This window comes from Neolamprologus multifasciatus, chromosome 22 (assembly GCF_963576455.1).
Source record: "Neolamprologus multifasciatus chromosome 22, fNeoMul1.2, whole genome shotgun sequence".
NCBI lineage: Eukaryota > Metazoa > Chordata > Actinopteri > Cichliformes > Cichlidae > Neolamprologus > Neolamprologus multifasciatus.
The window spans coordinates 19,721,560-19,748,028 of record NC_140459.1 but is presented as its reverse complement, the minus strand read 5'-3'; the positions used below and the strand labels follow the sequence as shown (position 1 = coordinate 19,748,028).

The 26,469-nt window shown below is 40.9% G+C and overlaps 1 protein-coding gene across 2 annotated transcripts; it reads right to left on the bottom strand.

Moving 5' to 3' along the window:
* Nucleotides 1-462: 462 nt before the first annotated feature.
* Nucleotides 463-26,387, bottom strand: cpne4b (copine IVb). 2 transcript variants are annotated; one of them, XM_085148691.1, is made up of 16 exons: nucleotides 26,062-26,387; nucleotides 22,320-22,510; nucleotides 17,532-17,711; nucleotides 13,767-13,838; nucleotides 13,406-13,480; nucleotides 12,759-12,842; nucleotides 12,574-12,663; nucleotides 10,801-10,899; nucleotides 10,425-10,511; nucleotides 8,731-8,790; nucleotides 8,503-8,636; nucleotides 8,204-8,258; nucleotides 7,918-7,969; nucleotides 7,196-7,329; nucleotides 6,546-6,782; nucleotides 463-1,430 (listed from the first exon to the last, which is right to left on the bottom strand). In XM_085148691.1, the coding sequence occupies exons 2-16, from the start codon at nucleotides 22,488-22,490 to the stop codon at nucleotides 1,299-1,301; spliced, it is 1,662 nt and encodes a 553-aa protein (XP_085004817.1). In that variant the 5' UTR covers nucleotides 22,491-22,510; nucleotides 26,062-26,387; the 3' UTR covers nucleotides 463-1,298. The 2 variants fall into 2 exon arrangements, with proteins under 2 accessions (XP_085004817.1, XP_085004816.1); XM_085148690.1 differs by having other exon boundaries at nucleotides 26,057-26,386.
* Between the last annotated feature and the right edge of the window lie 82 nt (nucleotides 26,388-26,469).

Genomic DNA, 26,469 nt, shown 5'->3' with positions numbered 1-26,469 from the left:
GATATTTCTGGTCTCTTCTGATGGGGCTTATCTATGATAGGGAAACAGATATCAAAAGGTTCATGAGCTGAATACAGATCTGACTACCAGAGCCCGAGGCACGCTTGGAGTGTCCTCTTAGGACAGCCCAACTTTGGCTCGCATTAATTAAACTGTATGGAGATTAGAGAAATAATTTATTCTAGCATTTTAATGTCTGTCTAGGAACGAGTGAAGGAAAGGCAGACATGTTAGTGTAGGTGTCTGTGGGCTGATGGTTTTTAGCAGTGTGTGAAAAGTGTGTGGCATTTGGAGCTATACGAGCTAATTTAATAACACGGCTGGCCATGTGGATTTTATGATAAATCCAGATCTTTGGCAGGTATTATCAGAACTGCTACATAGTATTTGACATTTACACCATATGTTCTTGTTTTTTGTCACTCTAAGGAAGACATCCCGTCATAAAAGATCACACTAAAATGAGAAAACCAAAGGGTCTTTATTATAATCAACATGCAGAATACAGAAGAAAAAAACATTTTCAGCTCACAGATGAGTATCTACCACACAAGCGTTTCTATCCTCCCAAAACTCTTTACAATGTAAGAAGGTTATTAAGAAATTATTACAATTATTCAGTTGTTCATCCCATTTAGCAAAATGTCAAACAAATCTGTAGAAAATAACCCCAAACACCAAAGACAACCCCAAATCTCACACAAATGACAAGATACTTTATTTCATAACTAGCAAGCAACTACTAGAAAAGGGGAATTAACAGGAGCTGAATAATGCATGCATTTATGCAGTACACAAACAGAAATGCTATCAATCCTATAAATAACATTTGCAATGCTAATTCTAAGCATTTCGGGTTATGCATCTCACATATTAGGTTCTATGCTGACAGATAGTTTGGTCTATGCACTTGCTAGTTATCTAAATAAGGTAAGAGTGTCATTCTTTCCCCCAGTAAGCTAAGGTCTGCATATGCATGCTGTTTCAGAAGACTGTTCTTATTTCTATAAATACCTTTTTTAATGTACAGTAGATAATACAATAGTTAATTTCCCAGGTGATGCCACTGTGGCCAAACATGCAATAGTCATCAATAGAGTAGTTCAATTTGTATCACCAGAACGAGCTAATTCTCTGAGCTAGTCTACTGTATGTAGTATTGTTTTGTGTACATGTTTGTTTGCGTATGTGTGTGCTTGTGCTTTTGGACATGTATACGTTTTATACAGTACTTAAATGTAGATATAGGATTCATACATGTATATGTAATTGTATGTATGTGTGCACGCAGTCCATTGTCAGGGGCTGAAGGTTCTTGTGGACTCATAATCTGACATGCACTTGGGTTTAATTCCTTTCGCGTTGTAGTAATCTACCACCTGGTTAGGGACTTCTGCCAAAACACTCTTAGCAAGGGCAGCAGGGGAGGCCTGGAAAAACAAACACAAGAGGAGACAGGTCACTAACACACCAGTAACACCACGCATGCCTGAGTCGAGGATGCTGCTGAGCTTGATGCTGCCAAAGGTTTAGACCAGTGAGACTGATGTGACCAGACAAGCTCATCTGAAAACCTCAAAACATCCCTACTCACCTTTCTGTTCTGTTACACCCTGGCCTGGTTTATATTTTCTACATCCATGCTGTAAAACGCCTAAGAGGCAAGTGCATCACATCCTGTACAAAAGCACTCAGTAGGCTGCAACAATAACTAACTATTTGCATCAGACCTTGCTGAGTACATCAGTGGAAAACAGTCCATTTGTTCCAATGTTGTGATTTAATTACTTTTTTAAAAAATTTGGGTGGGCTGGCAAAAGTCTGTGGCAACTTCCTGAGAAGCACTTTAAAAATATGAGTGGAAATACATTTTCAAACAAAGCCAAATTCACTTACTTGACATTATAAATTTAATGTGAGCTGTCAAGATGCCTGCTGTAAAAGTTATAAAAGTCAAACCATTCCGTGACTGTCATCATCTTATTTTCTCCAAATTCAAAGTGGGGATTAGATGGGATGTTAGATTATACGAAGGGATTTGGTGAGTAGTTCATGACATGTCAGCTATTGACAGCGCTTTAAAATCTCTCTTTTTACTTACTACTCAACATATACACTCTTAATTCCACTTCATTAGGTACATTGTGCTAGTACTGGGTTAAAACCCAATTTTTCCTTCAAAATTGTCTTAATCCTCAATGGCACGGACTCAACAAGGTGCTGAAAACATTCTTCAGACATTTTGGTTTGTATCGACATGAAACAGTTACTGCAGATTTGTGGGTTATCCATCCATGATACAAATATCCTGTTGCACCACATCCCAAAGGTGCTCTCCTGGAGACCAGGCAGGCTTCGGTATTTAAATGGTGCACAGTCGGTATTAAACATTTAATGTCAAGGAAAATAAGACGCTTTGTAAACCGTGTGGAGCAACTTTCACAGCAACAGCATGACAAACTTTAACACTTTATATTTTAGTCAACTGAATCCACTTTAGAGTTAGTCTACAATAACCATATGATATTTAGTTGACTAAAACTAGACTAAGACTATAAGAAAAATAGACTAAATTATGACTAAAACTAAATAGCTTAATACTCAAAAGAATATGAATAAAACTAAATCAAAATGAACACCGTTCTTCTGCAGACCTGTTCTGTAACAAGTGCTTATTTAAGTTACTATTTAAGTTACGTTCATCTCAGTTCAAAGCATTGTGGCCGTTCTGAATATTTTCTCTTTTTCAGACTATTCTCTGTAAACCCCAGAGATTGTTGTGCAAGAAAATCCCAGAAGATGAGCAGTTTCCAAAATACTCAGAAAAGCCCGTCTGGCACCAACAACCATGCCAGGTTCAAAGTCACCTTTTTCCCCCACATTCTGATGCTCAGTTTGAACTTCAGCAAGCTGTCTTGACCATGTTTACATGCGTAAATGCATGGGGTTGCTGCGATGTGATTGGCTGATTAGATATTCGTGTTAACCAATAACGAATGGCAAGAGTAGATAGCTGACTAAGTCTTTTAAAAATGTGTAAAATATACAATAGTCGTGCATATTACTGAAGAAAGAATGAAAAGAAATCCTTATCCTTTCTTCCAGCACATGTATTAACACACATTGTTACACAGGGGCACACACACACATACTGCCACAGCACTCACACTTCAGAATCCTCAAAGTCAGAGAGTCTGTCGTACTCCGTCTCACATAATTCCCCGAGACAATGCATCATCAAAGTGCTCCCACCCCAACCTCCTCACCCTTCCTCCTCCTCCTCTCATTTCCACCCTGCCTCATGCTTTCTCCTCTCTGCTCCTATCTACCTGTTATCCCCCACTCTGCCTGTCACCCAGCAGCTCCGTCCTGCTAATCCCCTCTGAAAAGAAACGACAGAGCAGAAAATCACCTCTCCACCTCTGTCACACACTCCCTCGCTCCCTTTTGTCTTTAGCTCCGGTCTCCTGCTGACCTCCTTCCAACACCAGCACCACCACCCATGGGCTGTCTCACATCCTCCACCCTTCATCACTCTTCCTTCTCCTCTCAGTATGTCTCTGTCTGTCTTCATACGCGTCCGTGCGGCATGTTCCTACTCCTTCCTCCCTTTCTATTACTGCGTAATTGTTTAATTTCCTGACTTGTCATAGATCAAGCTCACCATAACGAACCCAGGCAAACACATCTGGTCAAAGGCAGACAAAATTAATGCCAAGACAGAGACACACACAAACACGCACATACAAACACACAGAGAGGGCCGATAGCCAATAGTTGATGAGTTCTGACGAGCAAACCGAGCACATTACGCCCACACAGTCACACTTTCAATCCCCTGAATACTGTAATCATATCCCCCCACACACAAGACAGAAATTCAGAGTACAAATAAAATCCCAACACCAAACACTGAAATTGGTGCTCACAGATATATACACAACATTTGTGTTTTTCTGATTGTGTTTTTGTTTTGTTTAGTCTTAAATTACATTTTATTATTGTGCAATTTTGTTACTTGTCATGCTTTCTCAGTTTGCACTTGCCTTTCCATATTATACTACATAAAATATAATGTAATATGAGAATTTTATATCCCCTCGTTTATTTAAACCACATAAAGTGGGAGAGACATCGGATTTTATTTGAAAGTTACTGTTGCAATCTGCATGCTATTTGAGATTAATTGCCATTTACCGTATATTTGATTTTGAGTCTCAAGTCTGTTTTGGTCAGATCGAGTACAGCAATATAACAGAACTATATTTGAATTCATTTTCATTGGAATGAAGTGGAAATGTTTATTAACTATAATTTATTCAGAAGGAGGCACAGCTGCTGAGGTTCTGAAGCTTGTCTTCATGTGGGGATAATTAGTGATATCCCAAACAGGTTTTTTTATTGCCCCGGTCGTGATTCAAATCTTTTAGTATTAATGTGTCTTGAGACCAATTCAGTACTTATATCTACTTTAAAAACATGCATATGTGGGTCAGTGACGTGACATGCATATTTCAGTGTCCCACTGCATCATAAATAAAAAAAATGAATATTATTTATATATATATATATAGATATAAATATATATAGATATACACTCTTAATATTTTTAAATAAAATTTATAGAATTTATAAGAATAAATTAATAAAATGTATTAACTAATAAAATAAAAAGTGACATTTCTTTCTGTTTGATCCTGTGTTCGATGAAATGTGCCAGACTGTGCGAACCCTGGGATTTGAGAACAATAAAACTGGATGGTCGGAACAGTTTTAATTGTCTCAACAGCAAACTTTTGGTAATTACACATGCTGAGTGGCACTGTAGTGTAGAGGTTAACACATTTACCTAACACCCAGAGGAGGTACAAGTCCCTTGGAGGGTTAGGAAGAGAGGAAGGGCATCCAGTGTAAAAATGTGCCACATCAAATATGCGTATATTCAAAAGAAGATATTTATGTATTTGATTATTTCAACAGCTAAAAATAAAATTCTGCCAGAGTTTAAACAACATTTTTTAAATCTTCTTAAAAGACTTAATTTTGAGTTTTAGATAGCATATTATATATATTATATTATATATTATTTAAATGCACTGGAAATGTATTGAACCCTAGACTCCCTGGATGGAATCTAGGGGCTGTAGTCTGTCATCGGGTGAGAGGGGTGTACTTCCTGGACAGGTAGCATAGTCTGTTGCGGTGCAGTCAGAGACAAACAACCCACAGCCAGTTTAGAATCACCAATTAGCCTAACCCCATGCTTGTCTTTGAACTGTGGGAGGAAACCCATGCTGATGTGAGGAGAACATGTCTACAATCCACACAAAGGCCCCAGGATTCCAGCCCAACCTTCTTGCTGTGAGGTGAGCAGTAAACCGCTAAACATCGACGTGCCACCACTGAAATGTGTTTAAACTTAAAAGCTTTTATAGAATAAACTGTGACAAGTCATTAATTTAATACTGCATGGGACATGACTGACCCGTATACCTTCCAATGTAAAAACAAAAACAAATTAAAAAAACATCAGTGCTTTAAATAGGCCATCGTCAAAGCAACCGTTTTGACTTGAAATAGTAGGGATACACAGGTGTTACTAATCACATTAAGGCTCTGTGCCCAAATACAACAAAACTACCATTAATCTCATTAGTGCTTCCCTGCTGTTTCTTTTTCTAAATGTCTGCTGTAAAACAGCCTTATCATAATTAAGATCTTTTAGACACGAGGCATGAAATTGAATGGGATTTGTGGATAACTGTGTAGTAGAATGTTGGAGTAGTACAGCTGGATATCCAGCTGAGTGATAGTTATAGCCTTTTTAGTAGTGATCAAAACATCTTCCCTCCATGTCAGTAACCTCCTTAAAAATTTCCAGTGCTTTAATGTTGTTAAGAAAGCTTTAACGTGCTAAGTCAGGGGCGTCAAACTCCAGTCCTCGAGGGTCGTTGTCCTCAAACTTTTACATGCTGCAACACACCTGAATAAAATTAGTAGTTCATTAGCAAGACTGTAGGACTGCATGCTGATGTGGCAATTCAGCAATTTGATTCATGTTACATCAGCTCATGAGTGAATGAACATGGTGCAATAAAAATCCTTTTCCATTGGATTTACCCATTTTTATTTATTCATTTATTTATTTTCCAGTTTTCCCACCCATTTTCCAGTTATTTCTTTTTTCTTTTTTTTTTTTTTTAATTTATATTGAACAAGAAGCTTCTTATTAAAAGTATGTAATGGGCCCTTTTGCTATATTAGTGAACTGACAGCCCGATTATGACAGAAAGTGCTGCCTACAGTCATTTTCCAAACAGTTACATTTATACATGTATTTGAATTTACTTGACTAGGGTTGACTGCATGCCACCTCAGTGTGGAGTCAAGTTGCCAATGACCTACTAATTTTATTCAGGAGTGCTGCAGCAGGGACACATGTAAAAGTTTCAGGACAACGGTCCTCGAGGACTGGAGTTTGACACCTGTGTACTAAATTAACCAGTCAGAGCTTTTTGACCAAAACCCTCTCAACCACCACCTACATGCTTGAAGTCCTTGAAAGGGACAAACTGGACGATGTCGCGGAGGACAGGCTCGCCCTTGGGCGAACGCAGAATCCCGTCGTCGCCGTCCAGGATCTGCATGTCTGTGAAGTCTGCGTTGCCCACACCAACAATGATGACAGACATGGGCAGGTGAGAGGCGTGCACGATGGCCTCTCGCGTGTCGGCCATGTCAGTGATGACGCCGTCCGTCAGGATCAGCAGGATGAAGTATTCCTGGTGGGACATAGGTAAAGGGGGTGGGGGGAAGGAAGGGTATTTGTGGGTGGAAGGGGGAGAAATGAAGAATGCATGTTCAATTAAATTTGTGTTTTAAAAATGGCTTCTTGTCAGGGGCTAATTTGAATAAAACTCATTTTAATCCACCAGAGAGAAGCAGTAGGCATTAAGTCAGAGACGAATTTCTGCTCTAAAATTTATGACCAGAATTAAATTAATATCAATCGCTCCAAGTTCTTTTCAATTCATCTTTTTTCTTTTTTGATTTGTCCTTTAAGTCCTTTTTGTCTTTTTATTACTATTTGTCTTTTGCTTCTCTCCATCTGTGCCAGTGCAAACATCAACAGACAACAATATCAAGACCAAATGAGTTTGTTTTTTCTCTCCATCTTTCTCTTTCTCGCTCTCACCATGGCTTCTTTGGTGTGCATTTCCTCTGAGGCAGAGGAGGCCACTTTCTGAATGATTGGAGCGATGTTGGTGGGCCCGTACAGCTGGATCTTAGGGAGGCAATTTTGATAGGCCTCCACCACACCTTGGATCCCTGCAACACACACACACACACACACACACGTGGGTTGTTTTTGCTGCCATTTTTCTGTTTATTGCCTGACCCTGGAGAGCCAAAAGTTCTCATACTTGCAAAAGCATCTGCTAAGATGAATCAGAGTCTGTGTATGTGATCGCACTGTGAGGTGACCGAGCATTTTGTGCAAAATATTCCCGTATTATCCTCACACACACACGCCGTCACGGCGGGAACGTCGGCTATGTGGAGAGAGGAGCACAGAAGCCCATTTCACACATACAGATTAGTGTTGTTTTTCTCTGTGTCCGCGAGCCTGAAATACTTCCAGCAGCATAGTGACAAACCTCCCAGCTGCGTGTGCGTCCGTGCGTGTTCGAACGCGTGTGTATGTCTGTGCATATTTGTGAGGAGCAAAAACAGGGGAAAAAAATCAGGGAAAAATATAAAGGGTGGAATATGGGACCGACAGCAAGGGAGATATGAGAGGCATGCAGGGGACTGCTCTGGTTGTGCATGCGAATGTTTGCGTGAGCCTGAAGCGAAGTAGTGTGTGTATGTCTCTGTGTCCGTGTTTGGGGGAGGGGAAGGGTGTGGGTAGCTCACCTGCACATTCAGGATTGTCCTCATCAAAGTTCACAGCAAAATCGTGTGAAACCTTCAGGCAGGGCAGAAAAAACAGGGCCTTTTTACTGCCACAACAAACCACTCACACTCAGCACGATGCATTCAGTCCAATTTACAGGTTGACAGATGTATTCTCCTTTCATGTTGATCAAAAGCAAGCTGAGCCTCCAAAAAGATCTCAAATCTAAATATAAATTCTCCAGACCCACCCCACCCACTCTGCCCTTTGCTTTTGCACACATGTGCCTGCTCCCAAATGTCCTACCTTGAAGTCAGGGGGTATCAGAGCTCCAAATCCAAATGCAGGGAACATCTTATCACTGGAGAAAAAGAGACAGACATATTTCATTGGGAAAAAAAAATATAAGGAAAAAATAGAAAGGTAAAAAATAATGGACAAAAGCTTTGTGAGGCTCATAAAGCAAAGGAAGGGTTTTTTTTTTTCATGCTGACTTTTGTGGAAGGATTTGATTCTCAGAGGGAAAATCCAGAGTGTGTCTATGTTTGGATGCGTGCCCTTGTGTCAGCATTAGGTGGAATGATGATTGATGGAGTGGATTCTACCTGTCATAGTCTTGGCATATTTCTCCTACAGCCACCAGCGCTTTGAGGTACTCATTGGGCTGGTAGGGGTGGATGTAGTGGAGGGAGCAGCTGTTTCTAGGATCTCCATTGGATGCTGTAAAATCTATCGCCACCTGAGATGGAAACATGTACGCTCACACACCATGGACGGACACAAACAGGCACATTGATGTAAACATTAAAGAGATTACATTTGAGGGAACTTACTGTGAACTGAATCTGGCAGCCTCCCATGATGTAATCCAGGAAGGAATACATTTTAATAATCTGTCAGGAAAAAAAGAACCCATAATATTATTGATTTACTAGTTTACTAATACTATTTATTTACTTTTCTAGGAATTTCTCCATCGGATTTACCCATTTTTATTTATTCATTTATTTATTTTCCATTTTTCCTACCCATTTTCCAGTTATTTCTTCTTTTTTTAAAATTTATATTGAACAAGAAGCTTCTTATTAAAAGTATGTAATGGGCCCTTTTCCTATATTAGTGAACTGACAGCCCGATTATGACAGAAAGTGCTGCCTAATGTCAGGTGATCACTACAGAAATTATTGGACATAATGCAGTCAGTGCTGTTAAATGGGAAAATAATTAAAAAATAAACAAATACATTTTTATATACAAATATAGCAATTTCGAAAACCTGTCATTTCTATATATTTTGTTTCAAGTAGCCAGACTTTCTTATGTGTTTCTCTCACACCTCTCCAGGCTTTTCAAAGAGGCATTAAAACTATCTGCATATGAACAGTAGCTAAAATTCTTGTCTTTAAAAAGTATGAAAAAAATCCAGCAAAGACCTGACCCAGGACCCAAGAAATGCATCTGGCCCTGTAGTTGATCCATCTAATGTTCACTTAGACCTCATCAGAAATGGTCTAAATGGAAGGATCACTGCCAAGAAGCCAAACTTAAGGAAGCGAAATAGGGTGAAAAGGCTGAGGTATGCCAAATTACAAAAGAAGTAGATTGAAAATCAGTGGCAACAGGTTCAAGTGATGAATTCAGATTGGAAGGTTTTAGTTCAAGTAATCAGGCCAGGTGAGAGGTACAACAGTGAGTGTTTACAACCCTCTGTAAAACATGGAGGAGGCTCTTTCATGGCTTAGCACCACATTCAGCCAGTGGCATCGAGAATCAAAATCCAAGGAATTATGAACACAGAAGAGTGCCATCAAAATATTTGATTGGTAACAGTTTTATTTTTCAGCATGTCAATGATCCAAAACACACTGCTAATGCAGTAAAGGATACAAGGGTAGAAACACACAATAAAGCACCATCAGTTATGAACTGGCCTCCAGTGCCCAGAGCTCAACATTACTGAAGCAGTGTGGGATCATCTTGACAGAGAACGGAATAAAAGGCAGTCAACATCCAAAGAAGAGCTTTGAAATGCCCTTCAAGAAGAAGAAGAAGAGCTATTCCTGAAGACTACTTAAAGAAATGACAAGAAAGCTTGTCTAAGAGAGTTCAGGCTGTGTTAAAGGAAAAAAAGATGGTCAAATATTAAATAGCACAAACTCTGTTTTTGCTTTATATGTGCATTTCCACGTATATTTGCAAATTTCAATAAATTGCTGCTCACTTTTTCCGTTTTCCGAGCAAAATAAAATGTATTTATCGTCAGAAACACAATGATAATAAGGTTTGTGCATTTATCGTTCTTTTCTCTGTTTAATATAATTGTAAAAAATAGTGTATTTAGGTCTATGAATATTAATGGGACAAAAGTAGCAATTAGAAGGCACGCCTTTTTTTTCACTGTTATCTCATGCTTTAAAAGTCAAACAATTAATCCCCCAAACAGTCAGTTGAGATTTAAATTAACAACGAAAATAACCATTTGTTGCACAAAAAAGAAGGAACGCAGACAGAAAAAGCTTTACCTCACCTTACAGTGGTTGAGAATGACAACGCCAGAGTTTCTGTAATTCTTCTTCTTCATCTGATATTTAGGGTTGATGCATTCCCATTGGATCTAAGCGCACAGATACACACAAGTTATGCAGATGGTATCAAGGGAGCACAGAAGGAATTTGCTTGACTCATTATGTATTTGCTACATAATGATGCAAAGCTATTAAAAAGGAGCTCTGCTTTTATTTAAATGAGGATTATTTAGGATATGTGAATAAAAGCACTGACAGAGATGCAAATGGGCTCACAGTGCATAAATGAATTTATGGCCCTGAGTCAGTGAGTAAACATTACTTGTTTTATTCCTCTCGTGTGAGCATGTGCAGGTGCTTAAGCGTGCATTTTCTCACCTGTTTGCCCTCCTGCTCTACCCTCATCTCCTTAAACGTGGTATGAAACTCCCCGATGAAGTCATGTTTTCCATTGGAGTCCCAGTCCCAAACTGTGCACTGGAAGAGACACACACACGTTCACTCGTTTAGAGCACAGCTGCAACACCGTTACCTAAACGAACACACACAGGCACTCGCAGGCATGCAGGGAAATGCCATGCTGAATGATTGATAAGGCGGTGTTGGTGGGGGGGCAACGGAGCGGTGAAATATTAATCTGAGGATGCTGAGAGGTACGCGGCTTAAGCGACAGCTTTACGCTTGTGTGTGTGTTTTTCGACATAATAGTTTGACGCTCTTGGGAGCTAGTAAACAAGACAAATTGCCTCAATCAAGTGAGGGTCAGCGGGGCAAGGCTAAGCACATCATAAAGACTCAGTCCTTTCATTTCAAAGGATGGCACAAGGCTCTCATATGTAGGCTGTCCTGCAAAGTCACTACAATCAATGATATTCAAAAAGGTTTGTCAATAGAGACACATGTTAACACGGACTAAAAAAACTCGGGTCTTTTGTGAAGCTCTAATGCCTTTGAGTCCTTCAGCGGTGCAGTTTTGCATTGTAACCTCCTTGCATGAGGTCACCCCAGCAACTAGCAATCAGTAGCAATCCAGCAATGCTTGATTAAAAACAATGACTCACTGTAATCCCCTAATTTCCTGTCTCCCACTTAAGCTGTTCACAGCCCGCACCTAAAGCGTGCGTGCATGTTTGTGTGTGATCGTTTGCGGACCGCATGCATGTTTGTGTTTGTGAAAGTAATTTGTGCGCGCGCGAGGTAGCGAGCGCTCGCTTTTGCAGCCTTGCTTCCACTTCAAACCGCTGAGAGCTGTGCTAGAGAGTAATGAAAAAATTAAGAAGTTCTGTTCCATTCACTGAATACTAACTGTTTGACTAAGAGAGAGAGAGAGAGACCAGCGAAAGGACAGAAAGAAAAGTAAAGAGGTGGAGAAATGGGCTCCTTGCCGATTTCAAGTACAAAGGAAGAGACGGCGAGACACTGCAGAGGAGGGTTATGCATTTATGCATTGGTCAGTTAAGAGTCTGGTGAAAAGAAAGCACTTGTCTGAATAGAAATCTCTGCCCTGCCATTTCTCACTAAAGCTCTGACTGTTCGAAACAGGTAGCCCTGGAAACCATAGCCGACGGCGTGCGTGCGCGTGCGAGCCCTTTCTCCCGCTGTCAAGAGCCACGCAGAGTTAAGATACCTCTGAATATTTAATGAACAATCTCATGTTTATTCATGCCAAAGAATAAATGTTCGCTGCGAACGTGGCGGCCACTGCTTCCAAAAAGGCGAAGAGATCTCCTCTGACAAGTAAAGGCGAGAGTTTAAGAGCTCCTTAACGCCCATCTGACTTTTTAAATAGCACAATGATATCATAAAAACGCCTGACCTGAACTTAACTCCTGGAACTGAAAAGAGAAAGGGACAAAGGCTTTTTGTACGTGCCGCTGTCCTTTGCATTAATGTCATGTTTTATATGTAGGTGAAAAAGGGTAAAACTACTTTATTTATTGTCATTTTAAGTTTTTGTCCGCATTTATTGAATGAACGGCATTTCTTTTTTTATGTTTTAAATAAATAAAATGGAGGCTGGTGATGATGCTGTGCAAGCACTCGGGTGCTGCTTGGCTTCGGCCCTCTTAATGAGCCTTGCATTTCACTGGAGGAGCTTAAATAGTTGCATTGCCACTATGATTGTTGCAGAAAAAATATTCCCAGACTCACCTTAAGCTCCCTGTCGTGGTCTCCACTGCAGAGTGTGTTTAAGGAAACTTTGAAGGATTTCCAAACTGGGCTCAGGTTGTTCATGACCGTCTGTGCACAATAAATACAAAGACAATTCACGCTTGTAGTTTATTTCCAAACTAAAACAGCCGCCTACATCTCCACGGATGTGCGAGCGCAGTTACCTCGGTTCTGTGCACAAGCGACTCAGTGCCGTCATCATTTATTCTAAAAATCTCCAGAAAAGGGTCTGACTTGCTGAAGAAATCCTTCAGAGAGAAAACACGCATGTGAGGCATTCCCTCAGAACTCCCTTTGATCACTCAATCATTCGAACACTAACAGAATCATTATTTCGCCCCCTTTAAACTCCTTTTCTTCTTTGTTTCTTCCACCTATCCCTTTCCTGTCCTCTCCAATTTATCCACCACTCCCATGCTTTCTTCCATCTTTTCCCCAGGGCACTACTTGTTTGGATTAGTCATCCATGTCTGTGTATGTGTGTGTGTGTGCGCACATGTGCCGGCTGGAAAATTAATACAGTTATCGGTGTGTGTGGTTGGGGTGGTGAGATAAAAGAGGGTTATTGGGAAAGGGGGTGCCCACCTATCTCAGCAGGCCTCCTTTAATACCAGCTTGTACTAGTGTGTATTGTGCGAGTTTCTTCATAATCAAGTCCCAGAGCTCTGCCCACATACTTCTCCAAGCACACGCACACACAAACACACCAACCAGGCAGCATGCACACACAGACCCACATCTTCAGTATTAATTACCCTCATATCTTAAGGAAAACTTCAACATTTCTCAGTATTTTTGAAAGTGCACAAACCTTATCGTCCAGCTTACGTGCACTGAATGACAGTTCAACGTAATCGTCATTTCCAGACAATTCCTCAGCTGTCACCTATACAGCGGGACAGAGAGTGAGGGTGGAGAGGGAAGGTTGGGAGACGAAAGGAGACAGAGAGAGAGAGAGAGATCGACACGGAGATGTAAGAAGGAGGTGAGAGAAAATGAGATGGAAATGAGCTACAGCACAGATTGAACAGGCAACATCATCAAATTAATTATCTTCAGGGAGTCACAGAGGTGGTGTGTGTGTGTGCGTGTCTATGTGTGTGTGTGATTTCTGCATGTGTAGGAGTGTTTAACGTGGTTCGGTTGACTTTGGAACCCGTGCCATACCATACCGTGATAGAAGACTTTCCAGCAGTGTTTCCCTGTTTGAGAAGAGCTTTAGTCAGTTTCCTCTGTGAAACAATCTGAAACAAAAAGAAAGAAAGAAATCACCTCAGATGTTGCAGCCTCCGCTTAGAGTTTGGATTTGTCTGGAGAATGCAAGTCAAATATTCACTCTACTCTGGAATGACTTTAGTCTCTAAAAACTCCTGAAAAATCTGACTTTTTATCTGGCTGGCATTTATATTCTGCCTTTCCACTCGCTTTACACTATAACCCACATTTTCCAATTTTCACACAGACCCATACAGTTTGATTTATTACACATACGCACTCAGACGCCAGTGAATGTACCAGAGGCAATTTGGGACGCATCCACATGGAGACTAGAGGAGCTGGGGATCAAGCCAGCAAGCTTCTGATTATTGGATGACTTTCTCTACCGCCTGAACCACAGCTGCCCCATTTGGCACTAATATTATTAAACTGTCTATATATTGTACATTAACTATTTTTTTTGTTCTTAGGCTTCCCGAGTTTGTGCCACCATGTTGCTCCCCTTAAACCATAGTTATCAACTTAATCTGGCTATTTCTTATAAATTTAGCCCTAAAAAATAACTAGTCCTCACTGCTCAGGATCTCAGAGCATTTAAGAACAGGAGCAAAGTGACATCGAGCAAACCTCCAGGGTGTGGGGATGATTCACAACAGAACCAATATCTGGTGCAATAAATTAATATGTTTAAAAAATGAAACGAAGTAACAAGATGAAAAGATGAAACTATGGTAATATGAATAGTATTCATGATTAAAATATTACAAGGTGGCAAAAGACATACTGTCGACCTGGGGTGACTGACTTTGCCAGCCAGTTCTGGAGCCTCCTGGGTGGTGCTCTGTCACCGCTTCACTGCAAGTAGCAGTGATTGCTGCTTGCACTCTCCCCGACCAATTTATCCTTATTGTTATTTGCTGTGGTGAAGATGGCAATGATGGTGGTCGTAATACCAGCAGAAAATCTTATAGTAGTGTTATTTTGTCAAGGACTTTCAAAGGTACCACAATTTCTCCCTTTTTCTACTTCAGCTGCACTTCATAGTCTCTTTCATAGCCTGACAACGTGCTACACAGGCAGCCAAGTGCATGCACACTCACGATGATGTGTCAAACACACCAACCGACTAACACACAGCCCCTTCCTGCTACAGCTAAGGCATTTGTACACGTACATGTACGCGCATTAGAAAACATCTACATCCCCAACTTAGAATTTCCTTTGTATCAAGAAAGCTTATTGTGTGTTCCCAATGCAAGTAGACCATGTAGTCTGTCTGTGTTGCTGACAAAGAAGGTTCACATAGATCCTGGCAGATCCTATCTCCATGTCAGGGATAACAGATGATTATAAGTAATCACTGACGTGACCGATCTGGTGCCGGGATGAAGCTGTTAATAAACTCAGAGGAAAGACTGCTTCGCAGCTGGAAACAACAAACAAAACTTCAGCTCGTGTTTTTGTCAAACCCCAGAACCCCAGACTTCCTCTGAATTGTTGATAAAAAGTAAATTATATTTTAGGCACGCAGGTGATTACTGCACCTAAAATAATAGGCGCTGCACTTACATCAAATACCCTGATGCACGACTACACACAGGCACTGTTGTAGATATTAATGGAGGTGCAGTGTGTATAGACGTATAGACATATAGACTGGTATGAAATATAATGCATTAAAACAGGTGGACAACGTACTGCAATCACACTGTCACTGCATGCTAATGCCACAACTAAAGAAACCATCCACGCCTGTGTGACACCTACACTGCATTTATGTGCAATGCCGGTGTGTCCATTGTGAGTCTATTGAAAATTATTGGCATGCACTCGGACGTTTGGTCTGATCCTTAGACACCATTACCTGGCACTACTGAGGCATTTAGTAATTAGATTCTCATTCATTGTCGTTATTTATTCATTGCTTCCGTTTCCCTACAATGTGCTGTCAGGGTTTCTTTTTTTGTTTTTTGTTTTTTTGTTCTGCCAATAAAGCAGAAAAAACAACAACAACATTGATTGTAACAGAATTAAGTCTTACAGCAGGTATAAGTGCTTACATGCAACATGTTAATATCTGTTACAATATTACTGATGCAATGCATCTGCAACAAGCGTTTCCTCTAGACACTATTCCACTATTCAGGGCTTCAGGGCTTCTATCGTACACAGAAAAAGGAAAATGATCACACTATTGCTACAAATGATATGATGTAAGATAAACATAACCTCTATTTTTTTTTCAAATACAGTTATTAACAGAGTTATAATATGATTATATAAACAATAGCTTCCAAACAACCTCTCCAAGAAGCTTTCACACCCTTAAGTCAGTGTTATACATCCACCAGCTCTGTGCTGTCTCTGATGAGTAGTAAAAAGTAAACACTTCCTTTAACTGCAGACCTGACATTAAAGATAAGGGAAACACTGGGCTGTGCGTCCTATTTCCTTTCATTCAATATTACATTAGATAGCAATTCCCTCAAATGCACTTATTCAAATTGTTAATGAGTAGTAGTGCAATAACAATTTTCTTTTAAATGCTCTTGGATATTGAGTGAAAAATGCAAATAAACCAAATCTTTAAATATTGATGAAAATTTCTTCATTAAAGAGGCACAAATCCATTAAGTGAATAACAAGGCTATACAGTTTAGCACAAGCACATATAAAGGCTTTGAAAACAGTTCAGGCACCCTCAGGGCTTTTTATCAGAAGCACTCATGGACGGAGAAAGCATGTTAATGCAGACAGTGCATCAGGCTGAAAGCTGACATCCTTCCACAACTGAAGCTGTTTTTTAGTCATTGAAACCTAACACTGTAGGTCTCCCTCGTGCCACCAAAACAGCTGCCACTCTTTGTGGCATGAATACAGGACCTGTAAGAATGGCCTGCGGCATCTGGCGCCAAAATGTAGGCAGCGTATCTTTAGCACCATGCAGGTTGTGTGCTGAGTTTGACCTCCATATGTATGCCATGGTTGCCCAATTGGATTGGGATCTGGGGAGTTTTGGATGCCAGGTCAATGTCTAAGGCTCTTTGTTTTGTTCCTTTAACCGTTTCTAAGCAGGTTTTGTGATGCGTTTGGGGCAATTATCCTCTGGGGGGAAGAAGTGCTGCCGACACTGTGGGCGTCCTTGGTCTAAAATAATAATCTTATTTAGTTACACTCACATAAATGCCAAGGCCTGAGGTTTCCTGAGAAAAAAATAGCCTTATTACGATATCATCAGTATTATTTACTTCACCTGCCATGGTTTTAACGAAGTAGCTGACTGAGCATACTCAAGTAGACGATTCTTATCCCAACAGCATGCTGCTCTGAGGAAGATTTGTATGCTTTTTTACTGCACCTACTGTTTGCGATGCACAAGATAAATCCAGTTCAGAGGTTACAAGCGCATTTCTGTCATGCTTTCGCCTCCAGAAACACTCACATCACACACATTTCTGATTGTTTCTGAACTCCTCTCACATTCACTGACCTACCTCACACTCTTTAATTTTCAGTTAATTTAAGCTTGACTTATAGGAGCTATGTGTTATTTTTTTTAACTTCCGTGGGGGTGAGAGTAGGAATAACAGTTTGTAAAGTATTGTGACTGTTTCACTTATGTTTGCACTCATCATCTCACACCGATTTCCCAAATGACCTGCTTGCTTCGTGCATGCTCTTCCTTTAGAGTGCACAATCCAATCAAGAGACTCACTGACCTGTCCTAGGGTACACTCCATGGCTCCCAAGAAGTCAGCATCACGGAGGCCATTGTTGCCGGAGCTGATGTCGTGAAGTTCAAAGCGGAGCCTCTGGACCTCCTCAAAGTAATAATCCACCAAGAAAATCTTGGAGAAAACCGGGCTGCTGCTGCTGCGGATGACCTCTGTGCGGTCCACCTGCAAACAGACACAAACAGCTTCACAACGCTACGTTTAAAGTATCTGTGGCACCTAAAAGAACAAAGCTTAAGGTAGAGAAAGCAACTCTGACTTCTACTTCTGGTGGTGCCAAATTTCTTTAAAACAGAAAACTTGGTAATTTAGTTGGTTTCAGAAACATCATCACTGCAGCCCACCAGAGTGGTTATTGTAAAAATCACACAGATGCTTGGCAAATGTTTGCCACAGCAAGAACCCAGAGGGCTGCATAAATTAAAAAAGAGCTGGTAAAGAGAAAAGGCAAGACAAAATAGAAAAATACTTCCCCTGTTAAAAAATATATAATTAATGATCATTTTATTAGGTTATCATTATCTGTACAAGTATTTTTATCAAACAATAAATAGCAACTCTGTAACCACTATTTACTGAATTTTATATTTGTTGTACCCCTTTTTACAGATTCAGTTATATAAGTACTTATTTATTCAAACTGCAGAATCTGAATTGATGAACTCTTCGTAACCTTTAGCAATATCACTGAGATCTTTTATGTGCGTTGGTGAAAAAAGAAATCCAATATCAAGACGTTCGGCAAAACCTGATTATTCTTCTTCACGTGGACACTGGATTCAAGTTTTCACGAAATTTTATTAAAGAACATCATTTATGGTTCTTCTGAAAAAGCAGTTTCATAACACTGTGCTTTTTACTACAGGCAGTCTGACTTCAAATGGATTTTTTATGCTCTTTCCAAAGTGAACTAAAGTATGAAAATTGTACATCAGAAACACTGCCGCTGAGCATTGATTGCGAACCTCAACAGACTTCAGAATTGCGGCAATAACCACAAATAGCCATTACCACATTGTTTACACTTATCAACTTGAGAACTGCGGCTATTGATTTTTCGTGATGACTAAAAATCACCCGAGCTGTTTGATTACACAGAGATTTGACTGAAGCTGTAACATTGATCTCACATTTTCATCCCTCTGACTGCTCAAAGGATTAGGAAGCAAAAAGAAAAGTATGTTGCGATGTTGTCAACAAAACCTATCTAACACTAGCAGCAATGACTGGCTCCCTTTTATGGCTGATAACCCTCTGGCACACGAACGCACGCAAACACAGACAAAAGTGAAGAGCGCACCAGCAGGCTCGACAGACACACAAATGCTGGCCTTATCCTGATGCTTTTCTCAATAGGCTGGCAACTCATTAAAGCATCGAGAGACATGAATACATCAACACACACTAACCAAACGGCCTAAACACACTCTCTCGCAACAATTATCCAATTAAGACACTCTGGATCTGATGGGCAATGATACCACTGGGCAATTCCTGCACTTCTGCAAAAGGGGCTTACTGTAACGCATACACTCACTCATGAAGACACAGACGCGCAGACATGACACAAAAAAACACAGCACTGTGTCGTACAAAAGCTTTTTGTGGCGTCTCCAAAGGAGGAATAATGCTGCACTACTTTCAGAGCTCTCGATCTTGATCCCCTGTGGAAATGGAAAGTGGTGCATGTGTGTGTGTGTGAGTGTGTGGGAGTGCAGCTTCCGTGTCGCTGACAGTTTGTGCAAACGAGTTACACGTGTGGATTTACATACGTAAACGTACATCTGCTGAGTGGGACAGTGTAGCACTAAATGTGGAAGGATCTGCACGGATGTGTGGGTGTGCGTAGCTACATATTTAAAAGGAACACTGTTCACTCCATATACTGTATGTCTGTCCATCCCAAAGGCAGAGGAAAGAAAACTAAAAATAACCAAAGATCCTCTGTTTTTGCAACATTGCCCTGATTCCTCATTCTCAACGCTGATGCCGCCGCTTGTGAGTCTTCAGCATGTCTTTGGCTTCAGTAGAAATGCTTTGTGTGCGAGTATGAGATGGCATTTGAAAGGCTTGAAAAGCATCTGAGTCGTGAGGGGGAAAAGAAAAAACACTTTAAAGCATAAAGTTAAACAATCCTTTTTTTTTTCTTACTGTAAAAGAGACGAGCAAAACTGCCCATAACTTCAGGAACAGGTAGTCCTTCGGGATGGAACATACATGTATGACAGGTTTCCTGCATTTCCCGACACAATCTCAAGAGAGTGGAAGCGATAACAGGAGACAGACCATTGCAAGAGGAGTGCTGAAAAGGGCTGTCCAGCAGCACAGTGCTGGGCTGAGAGCACAGTTCCCACAAAAAAATAGTCTGTTTCTGACAGTTTGGTCAGAAACATCCATGAGTACCTGACTGGAGGTCATTTTGTAGGGCTCTGGCAGTGCTCCTCATGGTCCTCCGTGCACAAAGGTTAGACTTATGCCCTTGTACAGCCCTGGCCAGCTCTCCTCATGTAACAGCCTGTCTCCCGCTATCTCCTCCTCACTCTTGAGACTGTGCTGAGGGAGGAACTTAAATGTGCCATCCTAGAGGAGATGGACTTAAAACTAGCTAAAAATCAGTCAGGAAGAATAACAAGGGAGCAATAGTCTGTGGCTACCTCCTGCAACATTTGGGGATGGTCTTCTTGTTGTGTCTCCAACAGGTGCAAACCTGTTGTCACTTTCATTTGCACCGAAGCATGTAAAATGGTTTTAATGTTTTAATGGTTTATGCTTCCCAGAATTGTCTTGTATTGTAAAAGTCATTACATGCAGAATTGTTTATTTAATTGGCAAGGCTTGCTGAGACTTAAAGACAGTTTACATGTTTTAATCAGTGCAGCTTTCTGTAAATGTTCATTTTTTCCATTACTGTCATCATAGTTTGTCTCATTTTTGTACACTTCACTCCAATCATATGTGTATAGGGCCAAATCACAACAACAGTTGCCTCAAGGTGCTTTTATATTGTAAGATAAAGACCCTACATTAATACAACATATGTTTCCTCTCACATTACATGTATTTTACAATGAATGTAAAACCTGTGCTCTTGTCATCTGCATTCCTTTTGTCAACAAGAAGTCAGTTATTCTCGGAAAAATAAAAGTTTCTATCAGTGGCCCTTCAACGTCAAGATATGTGAAAATATTTTAAAAAAATCAGGCAGTTAGGAAATGTGAAGGTGAGAAAAAGACACCTCTTAACCGTCATCCTGACAAAATATCTAAACTTCTCACCACCTTGCTGTCCACATTGTCAAAAGAACTTTTTTATTTTGGTAGCAATGACTCATTCACTGACACAAAAGCCTCATTTTGACACATGAATTAAAGGCTGTGGGTGAGTTACGGTGTCATGGTCCTCCAGTCCTCCTCTGCGTCTCCACTGTTTCTCCCCTTTGTTCTCTCTCTCTGTCTGCGTGCTTGCTCCTCTGGTGTGAGTGTGTTTACCTGCCTTACAGGGACGGGATCCTTCTGGATCATCTAGCAATCAGCTGTTTGCTATTTAAGCTGTGACCTGACAATCAGTCTTTGCCTGAGCGTTATAATGGCAGCAGCTTCCATGTGGCCTTGCTGTAAGTCTCTGTTTCACTTTACTTGCCAAAGCTTTCTAATGTGTCTCTTCTTAGGATGGCCTTGGATTCACGGAAACCTTCTTCCATTTGATTTTTTACGTATTGGACTTTTGAACTGAGCACTTCAAACAGACTTTGTATGTAACATTAGCTGCACCAAAACTGGAAATAAACTCAATGAACTTTCATTCCTGAGTCCTACGTTTGAGTCCGGCCAGACAAACCATGACATACGGCCTTTTAAAGGTTAATTACGTTGCTCCGTGTATGAGCTGTTTTGGGAAATGCTGCAAAAAGTGTGCTTTAAGATCATGCTTTCAATTCCTAGATGACAGAAATATTTGGATAGATAAATAAACTCTTTAGCCCAGCCGACAATAGTCATGCTTTCTGGTGACCTCTGTGACGATTAACATCCATAATTTATAAGAACCAAACATAACTCTCAGTTTAGTAGGAGGAAGGTTAGTGACACAATCACAGCTCTGCACGATAGCTCGGGTTCTTGATTACACGCAATCATTTAGTCAAACATGAATTCAATTACGTGCTTGAGTAATTTCAAGTGCTGTCTGCTGAGAAATTCATAAGGAATTGTTTGCCACAGAACCTGAAAAGATGATGAATGCACTTGAGCCCCACGGTCACACACATCAGGTCATGGGCAAATTGCGGAGAGTGTGACATGGCTTTTACTGAAAATGAAAAATGTGTCAAGTGTATATTAGAAGCAAAAGAAAATTATACAGAGACCAAAGTTAAAGTATTTTTGAAAGTGTTCAAAGCCCAAATATAGAGGTCACAATGTTATATTACTAGGTGAATAACATTGGGCTGTTTAATCATCTCTGTGGACCCCCACAACAAGAGTAAAAGGAAAATAATCCACCAAAGCAATAGTTGAAATAGCGATCTAATTTATAACAGAACAACAATGAGATATGAAACTGCGCCCACGTACAGACTCGTACAGACTCTCGGACACCTGCAGCTCTTACCAGAGTGTCTAACCCTGGGTAGAATCAGCATCACGAGAGAGGACACTTCAGAATAATAAACACTCCACAGATGGCTCCGCCTGACCATTAAACCTCTATTTTCTGGCTATCAAACATTTACACGCCGCACCTCTCACCCCTCCTCCCATCCAATTACTGTACCTCAAACCACTGGCCATGTGACTGCATCTTCAACACCACACATGGGTCAGGTTTGGAAAGGGCGTCACGATCCGAGATCCCCCGGCAGGCCACTCTCAGCTCCACTTTGGTCAGGCACGGAGAGCTGATGAAGCCCAGTGTGGCCTCTGCAGACTCATAGATGTTACTCATGCTGAACGCGCAATCACACACTGAAATGAAAGAGAAAGAGAAGAAAAGATGGGGTTGATTTGTACTTTGTAACTAGATAGATAGATAGATAGATAGATAGATAGATAGATAGATAGATAGATAGATAGATAGATAGATAGATAGATAGATAGATAGATAGATAGATGGGGAAAAATCATGTGCACTGCAGAGCATTATCATTGTTGTTTTTCCTTGACATGAGCAGATGCAGTGGCCCTGACTAAGCAAACAGCTCTCAAACTGTTCAAGGTCAGGGACTAAACCTCTGAATTACAGGCAAGGTCCACAAAAATACACAAATGCACATATATTGTGTAGCATTAACACACATTTGCACGGAAGTCCATTTACAAATGTTAATGCAAACGTTATGTATGTATGTATGCATGATGTTGAGGAACACAAGGAAGCACATGCATGCAAACAAACCGGTGTGCACGCTCACAGGAATACAGTGAGCTATGCTGAGTAACCAGAATATATTGCCGGGTTTCTCCTCAGGTTTCCGCCGCGTGTATAATGTTCACATCCCTAAATAGAATATTGTCAAGTATCTAATTACTGTGACACAGAGATTTTTTACTTTTTTGCCATAGTCATGTGAAATGAACCATTCATAATGAATCACATCTTATAGTTACACGCTGCAAGAATGTGACACATCATTACGCCAAAAAAAGAAAGAAAAAAATGCCCAAATATATCTGCCACCTTCCATTTAGTCAAGGTGAGTTATTCTATTCCAACACTAGCAATGATCTGAATAATATTTAACATGTTCAAAGGGATAACTCTACGCATCAATCAACCACCCACATAAGTGTTTTGTTTAAAGTTACTCTCAGGACTGTGTGGGTTCTGCAGACTCGATTTGCCACTCCTTATTAGTGTGTTGAACCTGTTTGAGGAATTACACCTTTAAAGTTCTTAAAGTAAAAGCTTGTAAAGTCAAAATCAGTGAGGCTTGATTTGGCATGTCACATATATCCACACTAGCATTTATGTGTGCTGTTTGATATGCACTTTCTTACTTTCTACATAAGATAATGTGGAAAAAGATGATCGGGATAAGTGCTTTGACTCCACTGGTTGAAATGCCAACACTGTCTCTGGCACAAGAAGCAGAATAAACAGCTGTACTCAGTAGTTTAGTGAATAAATAACTAAATAAATGACAACCCTCCCATCTTTCAAATACACCTAACCTGCAGTACTGTATGTATACTGGGATATGGTGGGCTTTACTCCCCTGCATTTCTTCACCCATTTCCACCATTTCCGAGTCTTTAAAGGAGTACTTCAACATATTGGGAACTAATTGCCTTCCTGTCAATAGTCTGATGAGAGGATCAATACCACTCTTTTAAGCTACAACCAGGGCAGGTCAACCTTAGCTTAGCAATGAAGCAATGAAGCTCCCATTATATCACCTTTATTAAGCCCACGCATTATATAGGGATATACAGTAGGAGGGCAACTTTTTTAAAGAAAAGTGTTTCTGAAACTCTTGAATCATTCTTGATATACATATATACGTATATATACAGAATAGCAAGCATATTGAAAATGCAAAGCAGCAATATAAGCTCTTTATTCAAAGGTTACAGCAGCTGATGTTGGTTGTAAAGCTAACACTTATTTATAATAAGCTTTAGATTTATGACTGTTATATTGGAAACACTGCATCACATGCATAATTAATCTCATGAAAATGTATGGATCCAGCTTCGCAGCCTGTAATGTGCATAAAGCTTTAGGGCGAACCCTTAGGCAGCCTCGGTCCACTTAGTCCAAACTAAAGGATAACCACAGGTCTGATACGGTAGATGATACAAACTGCATATTAATGGAGTGGTCTAGTGTCATCCTTGGGGAGTGAAGCTGTTGGAATTGGGTCTGACTCTGACCTGAATGTCTCTCTCTCTTTCCTTCGTTTCTTCCATAATTCATGTTCCATGTGTGTGATGCTGATTATTTTTAGCTGAGTGCAGCGAATGGGCTGTATACAGACAAATGGACGGAGGAGGGAGCCAAAGGGCAGGTGTGTGACTTACAACAGACCCGTGAGTGAGTGGCATGTAGTCAGCTGTACGTACATTTGTGTATGTATAACTGGCTGATAATGTGTGTGTGTGTGTGTGTGTGTGTGTGTGTGTGTGTGTGTGCGTGTGCGTGTGCGTGTGGGAGGGGGAAAGAGCAGATGTCTCTCTGTTCCCGTTGACAACAGATGACACTGATAGTGAAGTGTGGATGTGGAAGACTTCTCCAGCAAGATCCACTGTATGAGGGCGGCGTGCAGAATCTGCCTCACTTGTCACATGCGTTGCACATATCCAGAGGTGACAGCAAATTTTCATATCACACCTCAAGATTTTTCAGTATGGCTTAGATGATTTGCCATCTTCTTTTTTTTACAGCGATATTAAGGTAACACAGAGTAATACAAATGTTTTTGTCGAGGTTTATGTGTTACGGAGCCCACTTTGAATACAGTAATCATTTTTCATGTTTGTTCAAATAAAGAATTTGAAACTTGTTTCAAATATTTAACAGAAAGCACATGAGCAAAAATGACCTAACTTATAGCAGCCTTGAACTCCGAGCTCTTTTTCTGCATATACAGTAACATCGTTAGAGCTTGCGCCTTGATGACTCTCGACTCTGTGCATGTAGCTTCTCACCACAAATGCACATGTGTACAGTGACTGTGACTGATGTGGCATCAATGATTCAGTCACATAAAGGTCCCTGACACTCAAGTGCTGTAATTGCTCCGTTACGTATTGATTATCAAGCAAAGGGAGTAACAGCCACTGCACAAGCAACACAACCTAAAGAGGCATGTGGCATGTTATGCAACCAATTAAAGACCATTGGCCATTGGAGGTAAAGGGGATATTTCCAACTAAAAGCTGGCTGGGACTGGGAAAAGCTATAGTCTAGTGAAGATTTCTGGTGCTGCAAACTTGCAGTGTTATTAGAGCCGGCAGAGAAGGAGGACTAGGGAGAGTGAGGGAGACAGAGGTTGTGAGAAGGGGGGAGGATTAGAGGGATGGAGTGAGGGAAATAACTATGGTGAGGCAGGCAAGTGAGGAAGAATGAAGCAGAGGGGAGAGAGGAAAATTGAGAGGGACCGGGGAATGAGATGGATCTTTTCCTCTCACAGAGGTTATCTTCTCATATAGCACACCAGGAGAATACAATTAAAGCAGAGGCTTATAAGTGAAGCCTGCACCGTGGTTTCCACTATTTCAAAGAGAGAATACCCCAACTCGCTTCTTTAGAATAACAATTTTGTTAAAAAATTAATAGGATTTGTAGGTTTATTAGTTTCTCCGTGGGTTGTTTCATTCTTCAGAACAAATTCATGCACCCACAAAGTCCCGCAAGCTGTTCATTTTCTCCTCTTTCTATAACATCAACACATGCATATGTCACTTGCAGGACAATACAGAAAATTATTCGGGGGCGGATATTTGTAACACACACCACCCGTGAGTGAGACATTAACCACCCGGGTGCTCCGGCAGAGAGAGAAAACTCACCTCACCTGAAGAAAAGATCCGTGCGGAGCAGGAGAACTTCACCGCCGTTTACTTGACAATCACGAATACCTCACAGCCTCCGGACCCATCTCACTGTCTTTGTCTATAATGTTCTCCTCCTCACACCACCTCCTTCTCTATCCCCCTACACTGCAGAGCTCGACCGGCTGGTCGCTGACAGTCAACGCTGATTCCCAGTTCCCACAGTTCGAGCTCGGTAAGGAGGCGCTCCGTCCGCCTGGCTTTACTCTATGTGAAAGATGGGGAGGAGGAGGACGGTGCGCCACTTAACAGGAGTTTGTAATCCGTTGGCTCCATCGGGGGCCACTGAGAGAGCGCCGTGCCCGGGGATCTGCGGCTTTCCAGCGCAGTGTGTCAGCGCCATCTTGCGGTGGCTGTGATGAACTGCAGCA

Excerpts from the sequence above, each read along its gene's own strand:
- cpne4b (XM_085148691.1), bottom strand. The coding sequence starts at position 22,490 with ATGAGTAACATCTATGAGTCTGCAGAGGCCACACTGGGCTTCATCAGC. Across the intron at positions 13,481-13,766 it reads CTGGAAAGTCTTCTATCACG|GTGACAGCTGAGGAATTGTC; the intron begins GTATGGTATGGC and ends CCCGCTGTATAG. Across the intron at positions 1,431-6,545 it reads CTTTCAAGGACTTCAAGCAT|GCCTCCCCTGCTGCCCTTGC; the intron begins GTAGGTGGTGGT and ends TTGTTTTTCCAG.